The 21,840-nt window shown below is 48.0% G+C and overlaps 1 protein-coding gene across 6 annotated transcripts in view; it reads left to right on the top strand.

Annotated features, from left to right (window-relative positions):
- The window catches only part of Sipa1l2 (signal induced proliferation associated 1 like 2), a 146,166-nt gene that overhangs the window by 86,340 nt on the left and 37,986 nt on the right, over positions 1-21,840 (top strand). For all 6 annotated transcript variants that reach the window (XM_076916051.1, XM_076916054.1, XM_076916050.1 and 3 more), the window contains 5 exons: positions 3,642-3,816; positions 4,706-4,809; positions 10,883-11,040; positions 12,063-12,639; positions 16,164-16,438. In XM_076916051.1, coding sequence (XP_076772166.1) covers positions 3,642-3,816; positions 4,706-4,809; positions 10,883-11,040; positions 12,063-12,639; positions 16,164-16,438 — 1,289 coding nt within the window. The remainder of the gene's footprint in view (positions 1-3,641; positions 3,817-4,705; positions 4,810-10,882; positions 11,041-12,062; positions 12,640-16,163; positions 16,439-21,840) is intronic.

The raw sequence follows: 21,840 nt of genomic DNA, 5'->3' as shown, positions 1-21,840 counted from the left end.
TGAGGGCACCTGCACAACAAAAAGAAGTTCAGATACCCAAGTGGTAATTAACCTCACTGGGGCTTCTCTTTCTCAAGGTCTGTAGCCTTGCTGGGCTGCTGTGGTTGGCTCCTGGCCATCATATTTCCCTTCAGGACACAATGTGGAAACTCAAGCTTGTTCATTTGTTTGTTGGATTTGGTAAGATGTTTCAAGCTAGGATCCAGAACCCTGTGGAAAGCTGAAAAGAAGTTACATTGTGGGGCCTTGAAGGCTTTGACACAATGTTTCCATAAATTAACCCCCCAGCTTCTAGAATGCCTCTGTGTGTGTGTGTGTGTGTGTGTGTGTGTGTGTGTGTGTGTGCTCGCCCGTGTGTGCATGTGTTTTTATGCATGCATTTCCCTTTTGTTTTTTAAGATACATTATTTTTATGAGTGGATGTTTTCCTGTGTGTATGACCCCTGAAGAGGGGGTCAGTTCCCTAAAACTGGAGTTAGTGGTGATTCTGAGCCGTCCTCTGGGTGCTGGGAGTTGAAGTTGGATCCTCTGTACGGCCAGCAAGTGCTCTTCACAGCCATTTCTTCTTTTCCTTTTCAAAGAAACTGTTCTAGTTTTACACACCAAGGAATTCATAGGCTGGTCTTCCGTGATAGGCTCCAGACACACACCTCAGTATGGCATCTGTGACAAAGTCTGTCCTGAGGGCTCGCTGCTCCTCCCCTCTTGGCCACATGGCCTGGACACACCAGGTAGACATTTGCTTCACCCAGGCCTCAGGTGCACACCACCAACTGAGCGTGGGATGGAGCTGAGCTGAGCTGCTGCTCTGTGTGTGTAGCCGGATTTCAAGGACGTCCATCGCTTTTCTTTCTTGCTGCCTAAATTTGTGTTTAAATCTTCTTGTTGATAACAACAAACTGTCTTAGTCACTGTTCTATGCTGTGAAGAGACACCAAGACCAAGGCAACGCTTATAAAAGAAAGCATTTAATTGTGGACTTGCTTACAGACATTTCATTATCATGGCAAGAAGCATAGTGGCACGCAGGGACACATGGTGCAGGAGAGGGAGGTGGGCGTTGTACGTCTTGATTCATGAGCAGAGAGAGGAGAGGTTGGCTTAGTGTGGGCTTTTGAAACTTCAAAGCCCACCCCAGTGACACACTTCCTCTAACAAGGCTGCACCTCATCTCTTTTACACTTCTCAATAGTACCACCTCCTGCTGACTAAGCATTCACATATATGAAACTGTGGAGGCCATTCTTATTCAGACCACTACCTAAAGCTTCTGGTGTTGAGGACAGAGTGGCCAGCCTTGATTCTATTCCAGGAGGTATAGATGTGGCTGAGTCCCCTGCTGTCTGAGTGTGTAGCCTGCTCATAGCCCTGAGCCAAAGGAAACTGACAATCTAGTGTTTGAGTGTGTGACGAGCTCAGGTCCCAGTGATTGTATCCTGGCTCTCAGGTCTCAGCTCTGCTGTTGCCCTCACACCCCTGCCTGCAGTTTCTCTTGGATGCATTAGTTGGCTTGGAGTTTGGGTAAGTGTTGCGATCAGCCTGAGGCAAGCAGGTGAGGGCTGGAAAAGTGGTCTGAGAAGAAGCGAGTCAGAATGTCTGCCTGTCTGTGGCAGTGGGCAGTGAGCAGCAGAGCCTGCTGCTGGCTTCTAGTAGATGAGAAGCCTTTTGGACCACGTTTTAGTTCTCTAAGAGGCCAAGTGACAATAGGTCACTTCCCAGATATCATTACATTGTTGCCAGTGGTTCTGGATCCCTGCAAGCTTTTCTCCCTGATGTTCTATCTTGCTGGCAACTCACTGGAGAGCGGTTGATGGAGGTGTGGTTCTGGCAACCAGGGTGGAGCCCTGTCCCTGGCTGCGTCGCGTTTCCTGTATTTGTAAGATCTAAGTTCTAACTGTTGTTGTTTCCCGAAGGTCTTGGTACCCGTGACGAAGGCTTAATATTTGGAAACTCCACCCCCATTCTCTGTATGGATCTAGGCAGTTTGGGGTTTTGGATGCCTGGGTGGCAGAAAGTGAGAATTGGCACAGTACTGAGTGTCGAGCCTCCCAGGATCTCAGTCTCAAGGATTCCATAAATCTGCCAGGTGTCGGGAATCAGGGAATGTGTACAGGCCCGTGGAGGCTCTGCTTAGCCAGCCTGAACCACACCTCAGGACATGGGGACATGACACCTGATGCTCCGGTATTTAGTAGTGGCTCTGCAGACCCTCTGGTAATGGAGAAGTCAGGATGTAAGGACTGCCCACTGTGCAAGGTACATGTTTGTAGCATCTTGATGTCAACCTGGACTCTCAGTTAAGTCAACTTCCTCAGTGTCCCCAAAGTTCTGAAGGTCCTAAGCCATCTCCTAAGCAGCTCAGACCCAACTGCTGTTCACAAAGAAACAACAAAGCATTTTAAAATTAGGTGATTTTTTTTCTTTTGAGGGGGATTTTTCCTTTTGAGCAAAGAATAAGTTCATAATACCAGGTGCTCAGTAGCTGCTGCTCGGCCTCTCTGAGCCCACAGCTGAAGCCAGAGTCATCATCGCCATCTTTGTGATGAGGAAGGAGCTTGTGGCCCCAAACTCTCCACTCACCCTAGTATCTGTCAGCAGAGAAAGATGATTCTGTCATGCTGTGGGCACCCATCAAAGAGATAGGGAGACTTCCGCCAGCGCTCTCTCACCATGGATAATGAGATGGATGAGACTATCCATTCTGTGTTCCTGTTCCAAGAACTGCCTGTCACTCTGCCTTGCTTTACTGCTGGGGTCAGCTGTGGGGTTCTATTAGAGGCTGACTTTCCCATCTCAGGACTGAAGCCCAACATGTTACAGATCTGCGTCTGCAGGGAGTTGATGGCATTTAAGGCCTGCCAGTCTCAGGCTGGGCTGCTGCTAGGATGCTCAAGGCCTCTGCTTGCAGGACTGAGAAGTAGGTCTTTGAGGAAAACAAGCAATTGCTGAAGCTGCCACTGGTCTCTCTCTGGTTCTGGAGGAGAGCTATGGCTTCCACCTCTACACGGCATTGACTCTGAGGTAGAGTTGTGACAGGAGCTGTTCAGTTGCTGCTACAGCTCTTTCTGAAGTAGCGTGTCTACAGCCAATGTTTTCTTTCCAAAATAGTCAAAAATGTGAGAAATGACTGTAATTGTGAGATCAAGCTTACTTTGGTGGAAACAAAACATTTTCTATGCACACACACGTATTTCAGTCCTCGCTGGAATTCTTTTCTTACCCGACCTTAATTTGATTTGATTTCCCTCCTTTGAGCCAACATTTTTCCATGAATGTTCAAATGAATTACAGAACAAAAAGACAGGAGAGGCAGAGAGAAAATGTGTCTAAGTCCTTGGCCTTTCCCTGTTCTGAACTTGGAAGCTGGTCCTAGTTATGCCGCACGGTGTGGTAGATGAGGTGCGTGTATGGTTGCGTTTTTTAGCATCATATCTGAGCAGGGCTGCCCACTCTCCTTCTCCATTCCCACGTGGCTCAGGCCCAGGCTGCTCCTCAGGGCTTGTTACTCCTAGAGTTGCCTTTGGGACTTTTTCCAGCAGCTTTCCTGGGAACCGGATCCCAGGCTTCCGCAGCTTCGACTTGGCTAGGAGCAAGCAGGTCGGGAGTCTCTGCCAAGTTCATCATGTTTCCTCTCATTTCAGCTGAGCTTCCAGCACAAAATTGGGATCCTGTACTGCAAAGCTGGGCAGAGCACGGAGGAGGAAATGTACAATAACGAGACAGCGGGTCCAGCCTTCGAGGAGTTCCTGGACCTCCTCGGCCAGAGAGTGCGCCTGAAGGGCTTCAGCAAGTACCGTGCGCAGCTGGACAATAAGAGTAAGCATGTGTGCAAGTGCACACTCCTGTGTGTCTGTGCACATGTGCATGTACATAGCCTGTGTGTTCATCTGTATAGCTTCTGTTTATGTGAGAGTTCCTGTGGTTTTTTGTGAGTGTATGTTTATATACCTGAGTATGTGAGTAGCCCGTCTGCTTATGGATATACACGTTTATGTATTTATATACGCTTAAAAACAACAGATGACTAACTCTGAGGTCAATAGTTCAGATACCACCATTTCTTGTTTAAAATATTTATATATGGTGTACGTATGTGTACATGTTTGTGTATATTATGGTGGCTGCATGCATGTTTATGAAAGACCAGAGGTCATGTCAGTATCACTTGGTGGGCCATCCACTTGACTTTTTAAACAGGGTCCTTCTCTGAACCTGGAGCTTACTGATGAAGCTACACTGGCCTCCAGCAACCTCCGTCAGCCTGTCTCCACACCATCACATGCAGCCTTCACTGCCTCAGCCTTCACTGCCTCACCGAGCTTTTGCATGGGTGCTGTCTCTCTAACTCGGGTCCCCACACTCACTTGGCAAGCACTTTACTGATTGAACCATCCCCCAGCCTCACATTAGCTTCGTAACATGTGTGATGCAGGAAGGACAGACAGTAAGAGACAGTCTCCCCTCCTGGGTCCCTGAATCTGTGAGAGCATGCTCAGTAGAAAGTTGACAGGAAAGTGGGGTGGGAGGCAGCTCCAGGTAAGAGCGCTGACAGCTGAGCAGAGAGTGCCTGAGGCATTACATCCGGGTTTACACACAGTGTGGCTTGTGCTTTTCAACCCAACACCTTCTGCAGAAATCACTGTCCAAGTGGAGGAGCCCTGATTCTGTGCTTGCCTAACTAGCTTTATAATTACTCTGTTTTCAGCGGATTCCACAGGGACCCACTCCCTCTACACTACGTATAAAGACTTCGAACTCATGTTCCATGTGTCGACACTGCTTCCGTATATGCCAAACAACAGGCAGCAGGTAAGGCCTCCTGTGTGCGTCCTGCTATGGCCCCCATGTTCACCTGCACATCCTTCCAGCTTCCCACGTCCCCCATGCAGGTGGCCCTGAGTGAGAGTGAGACTCAGTTTATATTTACGTCTTAGGCTGCTCCTGGTAAGCTGACAGTCTCCAGCTGTTACTGCGGGATATCTGAGCCTTTATGGGGATGTTATGGTGTTTTTCATTGATCAGGAAGCTGGCTACACAGATTTTCTAAGAGAACCCCATGTCAACCATGCTAATGATGAAAACAAACAACTGTGTTGACCAGACAGGTTTCTACATGTGTGTAAATAACTTACTTATAGAAAATAGTGCGGGCAGTGCACTGCGGTGCAGGCTGGAGCAGTTGTCGCTGCAACATAGTATGCTGACCAGTCGTGTGAGAAGAGGGTTCTACTGCCCTGGCCATCACTCCCACAGACTTAAGGAAGTGTTGAAAGCTTAACGATGCCTAAAACATCACAAAGTAATTAACGGGCTGGTTTCCATCGCTGTAAGATGAGCCGAGCTTTCTTACAGAGCGTGTAGACATGATAGCAAATACCGGCCATGGCATGGCTGCTCTAGGAACTTGGGAGAGTGAGAGTTTAGGGTGGTCCCGTGGGGCAGCAGCTTCGTCTTAGCACTTCTGGAATCTGGGCTGTATCCAAGATAAGCTGAAGACTGAAGGAAGAGTGCTGCCTAGTGCTGGAGGCTCCTGGGGAAGGCCATGAGCTGTCGTGTTGGGATGTGGCCTGTGGCATTTGTATTGGGGTGAAGGCCAGACTGAGACACACTTGTTTCTGAGCTTGGGTGCTTACATTCTGGGTGTCACACTTGCCTTCCTGTGCAGACAGAAGCACAGAGAGCACAGTGCGGCTTGACCATGATGCATCCGAAGAATGAACATGATTAACGGCAGAGAATGATCTCATTTCCTTTATTTCATTTTAACTTTTTCGACTTGCTTATTTTATTTTACGTGTGTCTTAGTTAGGGTCTTATTGCTGTGAGGAGACACCATGACCACAGCAACTCTTATAAGGGAAAATATTTAATTGGGGCTGGCCTATAGGTTCAGAGGCTTAGTCCATTATCAAGGCAAGAAGCATGGTGGCACACAGGCAGGCATGGTGCTGGAGAGGAGCTGAGAGTGCTACGTCTGGATCCACAGGCAGCAGGTAGAGACTGGCACACTGGGCACTGGGCATCTGAGACCTCAAAATCTGCCCTCTCTCATAGTGACACACTTCCTCCAACAAGGCCACACCCCACAGTAGTGCCACTCCCTACGGACTTTTGAGAGCCATTTTATTCAGACCAGCACAGTGTGAGTAATTGTTTGCTGGGTGTGATGTTGCAGATTGTTGCAGCCACCATGAGGGTGCTGGGAACCCGGCCCAGGTGATCATCTGGAATGGCAACCGTCTCCCCAGCCCTGAGTTTTATAATTTCTTAAACACTTGTGAAATGTATGAGTTGAGTCAAAACTTCATTCTTACCAAAGAAGAAACCAATTGCTTGTTCCCTTCTCACTACTTCTAAGCCCCAAAGGTCCTTCAGCTGAGAGGACCACTGTGGAGCACGGGAGGCTCGGTGCTTCCATTTCACTCCCCACCCTTCTTGGTGCTCATTAGCTGAACGTTTTCTCTCAGGCCCTTAGCTCAATCCCTTGATCTTTCTGAACTGTCCAGTGTTTCTAGTATTCTGTCATTCTTGTTGTTGTTCCTCCTTCACCTTTGGAAGATCTGTCCCTAGAGTCCTGGGACCACCAGCCTCCAGTACCAGTTCTGGCTGAGTCCCTAAAGCAGTGTCATGTGCGGTGTGCTCGGGTTTTACTGATACTATTTTATGATCCTATAGGTGTGAATTTTTAGGTGGCTACATTTGCATATCCCATCCCTAAAGATCTATTGTGTAAAGGTGAGGCCTGGATGCGTGGGTAACTTTGGAGACTTTTCTTCACCCTGACATTTAACAGACCTGATTGCAGGTTGCCATCAAGATGTCTGTAGCTAAACAGTGATGCTCTCTGATCTTGAACATGAGTATTAAAATTTTGTCATGGGCCCTCTTGACTCCTCCCATTTCTCTTATCCCACGATTGATGCCCACAAACATAATACCAAGAGCAGAAAGGTCTGAAGGACCAGACACAGACACACCCTCGGTGACTGCCGTAGGACTCAGGCCAGCTGGGACCCTGGCCCTGCCCGTACCCTGGGTCTCATTAGCCCCAGAGTGTTCGTACCTTGTTAACTGGCCCAGACTTGTCCTCAGAGGATCTGTTCATGTGTTTGCTACTGTAATAAATCAATCCAGAAACTGCTGGTTGAGGCAGTAAAGACCTGGGAGTCTTCAGCCCGTGGCCCTTCCCACGGAGGAAGCCGTACCTGCCCCAGAGATTACAGATGCTCCTGGACCCCACATCTCACAGGATAAGCTCACACTGGCCTCTCCTAAAGCTGTATTTCCTTTGTGTCCCTCCTCTGAGGAGAACACAGCTCAGCCATCATGTGATGTCATCACCAAGAACTCCACATGGCAACTTCAGACTTCACCTTGGCTGAGACATGCTTTCTTCAGAGTAGGCTCATAAAAGAGGAGATGGTGTGGTGCCTAGAATTTTAGTGTATGTATGAAGTTCAAGTGGGCCTGACTGGAAGGGGCATCAAGCCCATGAAATATATGAGGAGTAACCAGGTCCTGTGGGTTTCGGTATTATGCTCATAGTGGGTTTACAGGCTGCAATACTTGGCTGGGCCTGGGCTGCTGAGACTGGTGGCAAGCCCTGCTGTAAAGGATTTTGTACCTCTGGGTCCTAGTTGCTACAGCTCATGAGTACTGTGGGTGCTAGAGCAGCCTGGCTTGTTCAGCAAGACCTGAGCAGGTTGCCCTTATGCCTGTGTCCCCTTGGCTGTCACTATCAGAGCCACCTCTGTGCTTCCTCCCCACCCCTGGGTAGGAATGACACAGCTGTAGTGTTGCTGTGGAAGCTGAGGGCTGGGGTGACCCTACTTTAGTCTCCATGTCTTCATCTTCACTGTGAATTGCCATTGCTTGGCTAGTTTGTGCATTTACTCTGGCTGTCAGCAGAGTTTGCTATAGGAGACAGTAAGTCACTCATGAACATTTGCACCATCAGTCAAAGGTGCAGTCAAGAACTGCCAGCTAGTTTCTGTGCTCTGTAGGGAGCAAGAAAGGTTGTCTTTGGATATAAAGGCCTTGTTGGTACAGAGGCTGCCTGCCTCCCTTAGTTTGTAGGTGCTTTCAGTTGGGGTCTTGTCACATGCTCATAGGTCAATTGTCTGGGTGCCAGGGGACACACAGGGCACCATGATTGTTCTGGACACAGGTGGTGCAGAGCCCTCTTGCCCAGCCTTTGGTTCTCGCAGTGGGACATTCTCAGACCCGCCTGCAGTATAAATGATAATACAGAGGCTTCTGTTATAGTTTAAAGCTAAGGCCTTCTGCTTGGGCAGTCTCCTGGCTACAACCCCCACATGGTTAGATCTGTACCTTTCTCTGCTGAGCTTTGGTCTTCTGTCCCCTCCAAGTCTGAGCTCTTAATCTTCCTCCTCCTCTTTCTTCCCCTTACTGCCTGGAAGTTCCGCCCCCTCCCTCCTGCCCAGCTATTATCCATCAGATCTTTATTACAACCAATCAACAGTGAGACAATCTCTGATCCAATTCTAGATTGCCTCTAGGCTTCGAGGGCTGTCTGACCTTCAAGTATCCAAGCAGGTGTGGAAGGACAAGCATTTACAAATGTAAGGCTGGGGAGGCCATAGAAAGGACTACACCACCATCCTGTAGCTCTCCGCTGAACTAACAACTGACAATACAGAGACACACCTCCACTCCATGTAGGAAAAAGGTTACCCCAACATCTTCTCTTAGCTCTGTCCTCAAGGCACTCTAAGAAGTCTTGTACTTTGGGAACTCTGAATGAGTAGTGTTCAGGACAAGTTCTGTTCCGTGTTCTACAGGTGTGCCCAACAGCAGCACCAGGACAGTTCTGCTTCAGTAGTTGCCTCATTTCTGACCTTCCCATGTCTGGTCACAGCATATGAAAAGAAGCATTTCAGGTGTCGGGAAAGGGAGAATTGTTTTGCCAACTTTGCCTAGTGTAGTTTTCACTGTATTTTTGCCCAGTGTAGTTTTTACATGAATTTGAAATGGTACATTTTACTCAGATGTATCAAACTCTATTAAGACTACAGATTTGAACTGGGGGTTTCAGTGGATCTGCTACTGTATATTAAAACATGTTTCAAAACTTTTCTCAAACAGTACAGTGATTTCCCTGTGCTTAGAAATTTAACCACAGGATACAAGCAGGGTGCTTCCAGGCTGTGACCTTGGACATGCTGGCTGGCCCATGGAGAGCTCCTCTGAGGAACAGTTTCTTGTCTCTTCCTTGGCCCGTCACTATGTTAAAGTAAAAGTTAAACTCCATGCTCTTGACAGGGAGACTGCTCTGGAGGTAACAAATAAACTGAAGGGCAAAGTTCACGGCCTTTGCTGTTGCCAGTGAACCCAGCCCTGGAGTGACAGGCAGCACCAGCTCTTTTGTGGATGATTGGCTGCATCTGAAGTGATGTGCCATGATACTTCCCAGCACTTTCAGGGACCCTCCTATGTGCAGGTCTTGGCAATGTGGTCACAGGAAATCGAGCATGGTTTTAATGCACAGTATGAGGAACATGAATTGTGTGCCTCCTTTATTTGGGTGCCCACTTGGTGCTGGGCATGGCTTTGGAAGGCAAGAAGCCAGTCAGTATACCTCCTGTCCTCAGGAAGGTACATTTATAGGAATGTGAACCAACCAATAGGGAACAGGGACACCTAGGTGTGAGTGTGGAGCAGAGATGCAGTCTTGACAGACCTCTCACTGACAAGACATCTGAGAAAATCAGTGTGGATGAGGAAAGATTTATTGTTTCACACAGCTTCTAATGCTACAGCCCGTGGTCACCTGACTGTTTCTGGTTACTGTGGTGAGGCAGAAGGGCCTATCAGAGGAAAGTTGCATGCCTCCTTGGCATCTGAGAGACAGGGCTAAACACAAGGTACCTCCAAGGCACTTCCCAATGGCCTGCTTCCTCCTGCCAGGCCCCAGCTTTTCATCTCCATAGTGCTTTCTACAAGAAGCCTTCCATAGATTTATCTACTGGAGAGCAGAGCCCGAGTCCCGCTGTGAACGCTGCTGCGTGGGGACCAAGCTTTTCTGCTTGAGCTTTTGGGAGACATTTCAGATCCAAACTTGAAGAGCAGAGAGGGTTGTCCAGGTGAGGTGTACTGACGCCTCACTCCACCCAAACAGTAACTGCCAGGAAGAGCCTGCAGTGAGGAGCATTCTTGTCAGTCAGAAGCTGTGTCGGAAGCAAAGGTGTTTACAACACTGCAGCTTTGGGATCTCCCCTGGACTTTGAGTTTTTCAAGATTACAAAAGATTAGGTTTTCTGGCTACTAGTGTAGTGGAATTCTGGATTCATTAATTAATCTAGATGGCATTAAAAAGCCAAGTTTCAGTTAATTAGTTTAAAAGTCTATGCTGCCCCTGGAGGCAGCCTCCTGTTTTCTTTTTTTGTTTTTGTGTTGTTGTTGTTTTTCAGAAGTGCAAGCCAGTCTGGAAGCCTGTGGTCTAATCCAGGGCTCTCTGTGCAGTAGGTCACTCCTCCTCGAACTGTTTCCTTACTAAGTTGACGTGCTTAAACTATAACATATCTTACAAAGCATTTTGACCATTAGAGTGCTATTTTAGAATGAAAGAAATAGCTAGATAAAAGGAGAGAAAATAGAAGCAGATTCCTATGTAAGAGGGATAGGTGGGGATGCAGCCCAGGGTGGCCCACTTTCCTCCTCAGACCATGTTCTCTGTGATGACATTGGATGTTGAGTTTCTCTTCCTGGGGGTCTTCTGCTTGTGGCCCACCCAGCTGTTAGTATGCCTAAGGCCACTGGAACTCAGGAAGGGCCTGTGTATCTCTGTTCCTTCCTCAGCTGAGAGGGGTAGGCTGTATATTAGTGTACTTTGCGTCACTCTGGGTGTTCTTCTTCTGCACAGCTTCTGAGGAAGAGGCACATCGGGAACGACATTGTCACAATCGTCTTCCAAGAGCCTGGCGCCCTCCCATTCACGCCCAAGAACATTCGTTCACACTTTCAGCACGTCTTCGTCATAGTGAAGGTGCACAACCCCTGCACTGAAAACGTGTGCTACAGGTGAGCTGGGGCCCCGCCTCCCGTTTGGCTTTCAGTTCTAGCTTCATAACTACCTAACCTCCCTCCCTCCTTCAGCCCATCGTCTCTCCTTCCATCCTTCCTTCCTCTCCCACTGTATAGCCTAGGCCGGCCAGAAACTCAACCTCTCAACAGCTGGCACTGTAACCTGCCCGATAATAATTGTTATTTATTTTTGCTAGTGCTGGGAATTAAACCCAGGGCTTTGTGTATGCTAGCCACATGCTCTATCCGGAGCTACAGTTCCTAGCCAGCCTCATAACATTCTAATTATATTTTTGCAAGCAGTAATTGCCTTCTTCCCTTGAGAAAGGAATTGCATGGCAGCTCAGAGGAGTGGGGTTCAATTTTCTGCTTTCCTAAGAGGCTAAACAGGGCCCATGGCTGACACCAGCCTTTCAGCAGGATGGTGTGGCCCATCCACCACCACCAGGGAAGTGAAAGGCAAGCAAAAGCCTAGAGACTCCCAGGCAGGGCCACTGGGGCCCAGAGCCCACACTTGCTTTGATGACCTTAACGGCCTGTGTCTGCTTCAGAGCCCCAAGACCATCTTTGTTAGGCCGGCTCAGTCCTTGCGTCTGTCTGGGGCTGTGCCTTGGGAGGCCACTAGGATGATTGACTGATCTGTATAAGCAGATAGGATCGCTCTCTGTCTTACTGCTTGTCTTGGGCATATGGGAGCTTTCTTTTTTCCATAACTTTTTTATCTTTAGCGTATTCATGTGTGTCTGTGTGTGCATGTGTGCATGTTTTGCATGTATGGGTACATACCTGCTGGGGGAAAGTCCACATTGCATGCGTGCATATGGAATGCCAAGGTTAATGTCAGGAGTCCTCCTCAGTGGCCCTTCTTCCTTGGATAGAGTCTCTCAGTGAAGCCCAGAGCTCACTGATACGGTTTCTGGGGATCTGAACTCTGGTCTTCGGGTTTGTGACGCAAGTGTGGGAACTTGTCACCTCAAAGGAGAGAACCATAGCTCATCCAATGTCATTTCCTTCCTCAGCGTTGGAGTTTCCAGATCAAAGGATGTCCCTCCCTTCGGTCCCCCAATCCCCAAAGGTGTAACTTTTCCAAAGTCGGCCGTCTTCCGGGACTTCCTTTTAGCCAAAGTGATCAACGCAGAAAATGCGGCCCATAAGTCAGAGAAGTTCCGGGCCATGGCTACCCGAACAAGGCAAGAATACTTGAAGGATTTAGCTGAGAACTTTGTCACAACCGCCACAGTGGACACTTCTGCAAAATTCAGCTTTATCACCCTGGGGGCAAAGAAGAAGGAGCGTGTAAAGCCGAGGAAGGATGCCCACCTGTTCAGCATCGGGGCCATCATGTGGCATGTGGTGGCCCGGGACTTTGGCCAGTCAGCAGACATTGAGTGTCTTCTGGGGATCTCCAATGAGTTCATCATGCTGATAGAGAAAGATTCCAAGAATGTTGTGTTTAACTGTTCCTGTCGGGATGTGATTGGGTGGACTTCAGGGTTAGTGAGCATCAAAGTCTTCTATGAAAGGGGAGAGTGTCTCCTGCTCTCCTCAGTGGATAACTGTTCTGAAGACATCCGAGAAATCGTGCAGCGACTGGTAGTAAGTATGGCATGTCTCCCACTGTCTGTGCTTCAGCCTCAGAGCCCCAGCAGGCTGTATAGGGAGTTCCACTGTGGCCTCAGGGCTTGGGAAAGCAGCTGCTATTCCAGAGAGGACTGGGTCCCTCTGGTTTTCTTTTGAGTCAGTCTCTCTTGGCCCAGGACAGTTTTGAACTCACCAGGTAGCCAAGGGTGACTTTGATCTTGTAATCCACCTGTCTCCTTCACCTCAGAAGTGCTGGGATTATAGCTATAGTCTACTGTGTCCAGTTTTGTATGGTACTGGAGATCACACCCAGGGTGCGATAGTTGCATGGTAGTTGAGCAGTCTACCGCCTGACCATCCACAGCCTTCTGTTTTGTTTTGTTTTTAAACAAGAGTCAGTGAACACAAGCAATAAAGAGGCCACCCACAACCACGTGACTAAGAAAGTTGAGCCAACTTCAAAGAATGTTACGAACCATTTCTGTAGTAGTTGAAAAACCAAGAGAAAATTTAAAATATTTTATAAGTTTGTGTGATAGACACTGCACACCCTTAAAAACACAGATTTGTTGTTTGCTGATGACTGGGCCTTCTCTCCTCCCTTTTTGCATGTTTGTATAGCAAATATTTTAATTTAAAAATGTTAAATGTGATGCTAATATCTCATATTTCACAAAATTAGACAATAAGTTAGAAAATAAAAACAGTCGGGGGGAGAGAGAGAGAAAGAGAGAGAGAGAGAGAGAGAGAGAGAGAGAGAGAGAGAGACTTCTGAAAAGAGGAGGAGACCATTAAGGTCTGGGGCTGGACAAGGCCACTGAGTCAGTTAACGATGAGCTCACTGTACAAGCATGAAAACCTGAGTTTCCTCCTGAGCACACGTGGACCAGGCATGGTGCTGTGCACCTCAGCACTGAGCAGGCTGGCATGAGAGAATCCCTGGGGCCTGCCAGCCAGCCAGCATCACCTAATCTGAGAACCTCAGATCATAATAAAGAAACTTCATCTCAAAAACCAAGGTGAACATCTAAGGAGTGATGCCCAAGATTGACCTCTGTCCTCCATACACACATGCATGTACACACACACACACACACACACACACACACACACACACAAATAAAACATGGAGTCTTTCTATGTAACCCAGGCTGTCTGGAGCTTACAGTATATCCCAGGCTAGTTTCAAATCTGAGATCCCCTTGCCTCATCCTCTCAAGTGCTGGGATTACAAGTGTGTGCCACCATGACTTAATGTGATTTTTAACACCAAAACCCAGCATTGTGCCCAAGATGGGAAACAGTCACATTTTTGTTCCTAATGTTAACAAAGCAAAATTCAGATTTTTTTGTGTGTGTGCAGTAGAATAATAGCAATAATTTACAGTTTGGATTGCTTGGTGCAGTACAAAAAGAAGGCACGTTTTGGCCATAAAATATCTTACTGAAATCTTCTCCCAAGGAGATGTACTGTATAGTCAACTGAGAATCATTAAAAGGGGATATGGATTACACTTCCTGTCCTTTCTTCACACAGAGTGAGTCTCTTCTATTATTGCAAGGCTATTGTGAGAGAGTAGAATCAGCCAGTATCTGTCGGTATTTGAGTGGTTACAGTCATTGCAGGCAGTGTGTACATGAGACCATCCAGTTAGAGACAGTAGGGCCCCCACATTTTTGTAGATGGTGAGCTTACTGCCTGTTGCCTGTTGTACAGAGTACAGCCAGAAGTGTACACTGTCATATAGGAGGAGAGCTCACTCCCAGAGGGACCTTGGGCATGCCACCTGAGAGTCCTGGAAAGTCATCCTCAGAGGGCCATGCTTGGACAGAGGTTTCCCTGTCACACTTCATTTTAATAGACTTTGAATAAAGACCCTCTGTTTGTCCTGTCCAGTGGACCCCACAAATCATGTTGCCCATCCCAGGTATGTGGATGGGAGACTGCTTTTGTCACAGGGTCATTGAGTCTGCATAAGTACATGGGGCAGCCGGGAGACAAGGAGAGCCTGCTCTGCCTTCAGGGATGTCTAGAAGCAGGGGACGGTGACACTAGGGAGGAAGCCAGGAACAGCGCCAGCTGATGCTGTTTACCCAGTGTCTCCAGTTAAATTTCAGGCAGCAGCTGCATTCTTGTCTGCCAGAATGCGGGCATCTCAGGTGCCTGCCGCTGTCTTGGGGCTGCTTAGGGCAAAGTTGGAAGAGAGATGAGGAAGTGTCTATGGAGGTTGGACACAGAGGGACTGCTCGCTTAACAGTTGGCATGAGTTCAGATCAGTGAGAACCTGAACTTTTTGGAACTTCCCTCCTGGCTGACACCAGGGCTCCCTTTCTGCTGAGTCCCCAGCATCTGTGCTGGTCTGGGAGAAGCCAACTGGCAGTGTGTGCACTTCTGTAACCATAGAAACCTAGGCCAGATGCTGATGCAGGGAGCAAGCAAGCCACAGCTCCCCAGCTGCGCTCACAGCCACAGGGCTCGTAATAGGAATGAGTGTGTTCAGAGCCAGGTTCCTGGACAACAGAGTTTATTGAACTGAAACTCCTGTACACTGCCCCCAGGGCTTCGGGGATAGGGGATGATACCTCCCAACTTGAAATTTCCCACAAAAACGTGATGTCATCATCCTCAGATGATGTTTAATGAGCCATGTTTTCCTTTCATGGCATTGCAAGCCACATTCCATCAGTGCCTCTGAGGCTTACAGTGACTAATTACCTCACTTGTGGTACTGAGCCACTGAACTGGCTCTTTCATGTTCTTGGGGTACTGTATAGACTCCTGGTCTTCCAGAGGAGTGTCATTGGAGCTTCCTGGGATGGCCCTCAGCCTCCAGGGCACAGGTGGCAGAAGGAAGGGTGGCTGCAGGCTCCTCTGCTACCTGCAAAGCCCCATGTTAATCAGAAGAGCCCTTGGTACCAGATGGACATAGGTGGTCACTCCCTGGACGCCAGGTAGGACCGACTAGGAAGTCTTCTGGCCAGTGCTTCAGTACAGTTAAGGCTTTTCTCACAGTCCAATCTCTCCTACACCCTTCCTGGACACAGGGGCAAGTCACTGTGTAGGAGACCAAAACCACTTCAGGCCACATGTTGCTGTTTTGAGTTAGATAAAAGTACCCAGGAGGCCTCAGAGTCTGAGATGGAGAGAACAAGATGGTCTCATTCTTTCTCTTGTTGTGCTTCATCCAGAAGAGAGGAATTCAAGTGCTTCAGAGTCCCGTTAGTGACAGGAAGCGGAGGGAATGGCAGAACACATGCAGAGCTCACAGGCTGCAGGTGGCTTCTCCAGCCAGGCAGCCTGCCACTCAAGCCGTGGTAAAGCTGGTCTTTGGTTCTGTTGCTCGTTGTCAAGGGCAACCATGGTGAGCTCTGGATTCAGATACCTTCCAGGTCACTCGGAGGGACAGAGGGATGACTGAGGATAGAACCAAGAGGAGAGGGACTTACTTAGACATGTGCATGTGGGTCCCTAGTAGGGTCCCATCTATGGTAGCCAGGGAGAAAGACCAAATCTGCCTAACAGCTTCCTTCCTCCTCAGATAGTAACAAGAGGCTGTGAGACTGTGGAAATGACCCTGAGAAGGAACGGGCTGGGTCAGCTTGGCTTCCATGTGAACTTTGAAGGAATTGTTGCCGATGTGGAACCTTTCGGCTTCGCCTGGAAGGCAGGCCTTCGCCAGGGGAGCCGGCTCGTGGAGATCTGCAAGGTGGCCGTGGCCACACTGACCCACGAGCAGATGATTGACCTCCTAAGGACATCTGTGACTGTGAAAGTGGTTATCATCCAGCCCCACGAGGATGGCTCTCCCCGCAGGTAAGACCAGGAGGCAGGCTGAGCAGTGTGCACTGTCACCAGGACATTCCTGACTGCCTGCAGGATCCTCAGAGAGCTAGTGAGATGTCTCTGTGGACCGTGAGAGCCATCAGTGCAGCAGTTGAAGGGCTTTAAATGGGCATGTGACATGCACCACTGCCACTCTAAAGAGTAACACTGGATATTGTGTATGTAACTAAGTCACCAAGACCAGGGAGTGGGTCCATTTGACTCACCTGGCACTGGGACTGAGAATGCACAGTGTAGCCTTCACAGCCTGTACACCTCAAATCAGGATGCTTAGTTAACAAGACAGGGCTGCCTGTCTGGGGGAATGTGGGACAGCAGACAGATTCTGGGGGCCGTGCTGTTCGCACACTGAAGCCTCCGAGGTGTTGGGCGGGGACAGGGCATCCCTGTGACCTGTCATGAAAAACCACTGGAAAGCCTGGAGATGCACAAGTGGCAGGAAGGGACAGGCGTGAAGTGGGACGTGGTCTGTCTGCTGCGGGCAGATGACCATGGTTCTTTCTCAGCCTCAGGGCAACACCAGTAGGTCTGTCCAACCTGCAGCTGCAGCAGGAACTGCTGAGAGTCATAAATGTATTTAAAACATTGACATTTGACTTTTTGTGTGGTTCTTTTAGTTTCGGTGCATAGATAACAAGGTCATATTTCAGTGTTAGAAGTTTGCCTGCCAGTCATACCATAAGGCAGAGAACACTAGTTAAAACTATGCTCCCTGAAGACCACAGTGTTAAGGGTGTGGTGGGGCTCTAGTGGCCATCTTACCATGCAGCTTGTGTCTCCATCCAGTTAGTCAGGAGGCAGGCTCCAGAGTTTACCTGCTGAGAGGAAGCAGGAGGCCTGAGGTTGGGGAACTAAGACATCCTAAAGTTCCTTTCACATCTGCACCACAGGGACCCTGATCCCTTAGAGCACTCAGAACTCACCTGCATAATTAGTGTTTCTTCTACATTTTAGTTGACAGGAAAAGCGATTGCTTTAAATTCACTGGAGTTTCTGTCACTTTTTAATTAATTTATTCTTCTCTCATATAACATCCCAGCTGCAGTTTCCTCTCCCTCCTTCCCTCCCACCCCTTCCCTGAGACCCTCCCCCAACAAGTTCCTGTCATATTAAAGGGGACTTTCTTATGAGGACAGTACACTGGCTGTACCTACCTTCTGGACTCATGACACAAAGGTGTCCTTTCTCCTCCCTCCCAGCGGCACACGCCTGGTCGCATCTATGCCATGCCCGAGTATAGCGGGCGAGCGCGTGCAGCTGCTACACACTTGAAGTGTGGCTGAGCCTTCCACTTTAATTAATGCAGCTTAATTAACCACAGGTGGCTCTAATGGCTGCCCTTTTGGGGAGCTCATTCCTAAATGGGGATCTTTTAGAAAACAAACTGCTCTTGTGTCCTCTTGGTCTCTGTGCTTAATATGCCAGGTTTGTAAAGTCTGTTACATTGTGCTTAGCATCCCAGCCTGATGTGTCTGTTTTGTGATGCTGTGAATAGAACCAGAGGCCTTGTGCACACTGAGCACGGACTCCACCCTTGAGCTGCAGCCCCCGGTCTCTCAGTGGCCATGTTTCCTACATTTGTCAATAGGTTTATAAAATAAAGGTTTGAAGAGCTGAACTCCTTCGTGGTGTTAAAGGTCCAGATCCTGTAAAGCCCCACAGGAGTCTCTCACAGCCTCACATTCCAGACTCTGCCCGTTAGACCCAGCTGCCTTGCCCCAGGACGCAGGACCCAGGACGCAGGAGCCACGCTTAGGATAAAGAAGCCACAATGGAAGATAAAAAACTGTTTCATAAAACAAGACTCAGACTGAGTAAGAGCATAGCTTCTTCTCGGCCTTGCTAGAAGCTAATGTGTCCTGTAAGTGTCTTTGGCAGCAACTTTTAAGCTCATCTGTGGTGAGAATACAGATGTGTGTCTCCTCCGTCAGTAAGGGTCAGGGCTTCAGTTTGGACACTGCAGAGCTGAGTGAAAACGTTTCCAGACCTGATGTAGGTTTGGTCTGCTGTTGCTCTGTAAGAAGCTCTAGAAGCTTTTAAGAACGTTAGATAATAAAAATAGTAACATTCTCATTATGCCTGGTATTTTGAGCACATAATTTCAAAGAATAGGATTTCCTAAGGAATATTGAATTGTTTTTCAGCTAAAACAAATAAACAAAACTACAGAGTGGTTTTTTTTTTCTTTTCTTTTTTTTTTTTCCTGCTGTCTTTTCCTCAAGAGCATGTTTTTCCTCCAGAGAGACTTTCTTATCTGACTGGATCTGCCTATAATTAATTCTTTTTGTTGATGTCCTTCCCTGAGCACACAGTCCTCTGCTTTACATTGCTCAGTCACCCTGTCTATGTTCTCACCTCTGGGGAGGGAACCAACCTAGCACACAGCAAGCAGGATTCTCGGTTGTTCCTTGCTCTTTGTGAATCTGATTTTGAACTGTTTTAAGGTTCGTATTTTCATTCTTCCTGACTCATTTTCACTTCTGATACGTATGGGCCCTGAGGATGGTATGTGCTGTGTTCAGATGTCCTCTGGCCTGCAGCCCTGTCACACCAGCTCTTAGATGTGCAGGAAGGGCTGTTCAGTGTGTGCCAGCTGTGTCCCAGCACAGGCAGGCCGTGTAGCACTGTTGGCCCTGTTGGAAAGAAGGAGTGTGTGTGTTTCACACATGTACCTGTGTGCATGTGTCTTACACGTGTACCTGTGTGCTGTGTCCCTAGAGGCCTCAGGAATGCCAGGCAAGTACCAAGCTGCATTCCCAATCCTACAGTTTTGGGGCCGCTAGCCTTGAGCTAGCTGCACTCTTTCGACCCCTGCATCCCACACATTATCACTCCCAACCTATGTTCATAGACATTAAGAAATCACAGAAGAGTTGCTAAAAGGAGAGCAGGTAACCATTGGCTTTTCTGTGATGGATTGGGTTTAATTTTGGTTTGGATTTCTTGGCGGGGAGCAGAGCCCCCACTACATAGTAGCCCAGGCTGGCCCAAAACTCTCCATCTTCTCACGGTAGCCTCTTTCATGCTAGAGTCCTAGCCATGCTTTGGTGCACTTTATAATCCAAAAAACTTGGGCCTGAAGAAATAGATGGCTAGGGAGTTAGAGCACCTGCCGCTCTATAAGATACGTGAGGTTAGTTTCCTGTACCCATGTTTGGCTGCTCATAACTGCCTCTCGTTCTGTGTCCTGGGGATCCAGTTCTCTCTTCTATGTACCCCTGAGTCTGCTTGCACATGCTACTTATGTGTGCATACATATGCACACCAATAAATAATAAATCTTTTAACTAAAACTGGAAACTCTTTTTAAGGGAAGCTTACTTTGGTTCCATAGTCATAGTTAAGGATACAGGATTTGCCTAAGGCTCTGACATCACATTTGATTTGTGGTGTGGAAAATTACCTCCATCTTCTTTCATAAATTGGCTCTTAGAGCCTGTCAGGAAGGAAAGGAATTAAATGAGCAGCTATGTGCATGTGCACACATCTGTGTGATTTTTTTGTTATGCAGTAGTCCTCTGCACAGGTTCCACAAGGATGACAGGCACGGTAAAACCAGTTAATTATAAGGAGTCTTAATGCTGTGGAAGGTGCTTCATTCATAGATAGATAGATAGATAGATAGATAGATAGATAGATAGATAGATGTGGAAGGGGCTTCATTCATACATATATACATACATAGATACATAGATAGATGTGGAAGGGGCTTCATTCATACATACATATATACATACATACATACATACATACATACATACATCAACTCAGTAATAGTCTTACAGGGTATCAGTGACAAAATAATTTGACTGAGAACCCATCTGCTTCTGCCTGCAGCCTGAGGGGCCTTCAGGTTGGTTAATGGGCACTTCTGGCAGTCCTGGAGTCAGCAATGCCTGGTTATGCCCTTCACTGCAGAGTTAACTGAAGTCTTCTGTGGGGATGGTGTTTGTGTGCATCAAAAGCCTTTCTGATCCAGTCTCAAGGGCAGTCCAGCTGCCTGCCCCCATCTTGCTCTCAGTTGAAAGAAACCAGGGCCACTTTTGGTTTTTGATGGAGTTGGTGAGGGAAGCTTGTTAAGGGACCTCCTGCTGGCTCGGGACCCTTGAGTAAATTCATGCATGTCTGGACTGAGAGGCCTGGGCTATCTTGGGATGGCTCTTCAGATGGAAATGAGCTGAGGAATGGGCTCTTTCAGGCTACTGGGCAGGAAGTGCAGCCACAGCCCTGGCTGCCCGGTTAAGGTCTTTCTGACAGAAATTACTAAGTAGGTGCAGGGCTTTCCAGGAAGCATGTGGACCTGAGCTTGGATCCCTAGGCCCACATGAGACCAGCCTGGGAATTTGTGAGCCCAGTGTTCCAATGGCAAGATGGGAGGGAGAGCCAGGAAATCCCAGAGGCTCATGGGCCTGCTAGTCTGGTGTGCATCAGTGAACCAGAGACCCAGTCTCAAGGTGGAAGGTGAGAATAGACACGCAGGATTGTCCTGTGACTTCCCTATGGGCACTGAGGCACACACACATCCACCTACCCACATTTGTACACACAAACTTGTTGGGTTTTGTTTTTGTGTTTGTTTTTAAAGCTCTTCTTCTGTTTTCCAAGGATGAGGCCCCACCCCTAACCCTCACATTCTGTCAGTGACATTTTAGGGAAAAGGCCTCCTTCAAAGGCCACTGTCTGAGAAGTAATGGCTCTCCGGAATCATGCATGACTTGCCACACATTGCTAGCGAATTTAGTAAATATGTCCAATAAAAATGGAAATGAAACTCCAGGCTGTGCATCTGGCTCCTGCGATTCTTTGTGCTTTGTTGACAAGGGTCCACATTTCCATGTGACATGGGACAGCAGAGATTTCCATGGGTTATCTGGAGCCAAAATGATTGCTCTCACAGTGTTCTATAACATTAAAGCTTTGTGCACCATGCCTTTGTTGCCTGAAGTACAGGGAGAAAGGAGGATGGGAACTGAGAAACAGGAAGAAAATTCTGTTTTAACAGCTTGGTAGTGTCTGTCTGTCTGTCTGTCTGTCTCTCTCTCTCTCTCTCTCTCTCTCTCTCTGTCTCTCTCTCTCTCTCTCTCTCTGTGTGTGTGTGTGTGTATGTATGTATGTGAGCAAGAGAGAGAGAGAGAGTGAGAGAGAGAGAGAGAGAGAGAGAGAGAGAAAGAGAGTTGAATCTAGACTTAAGTGAGAGTCTGTGTTAGTTGAATCTAGACTCAAGTGAGATTTTTAGATTACAGTTCTAATTTGTTTGTATAGATAATAAAATGGCTATTGTGTCTATTCTTATCTTACCAACCCTCTAATGAATCTTGGTGTGAAATATAGAAACCGTTCAGGAGTTGAAACTGTAGCAGCTGGCACATGCT

This window comes from Arvicanthis niloticus, chromosome 18 (genome assembly GCF_011762505.2).
Source record: "Arvicanthis niloticus isolate mArvNil1 chromosome 18, mArvNil1.pat.X, whole genome shotgun sequence".
Lineage (NCBI taxonomy): Eukaryota > Metazoa > Chordata > Mammalia > Rodentia > Muridae > Arvicanthis > Arvicanthis niloticus.
This window is presented reverse-complemented; position numbering and strand designations above follow the sequence as displayed.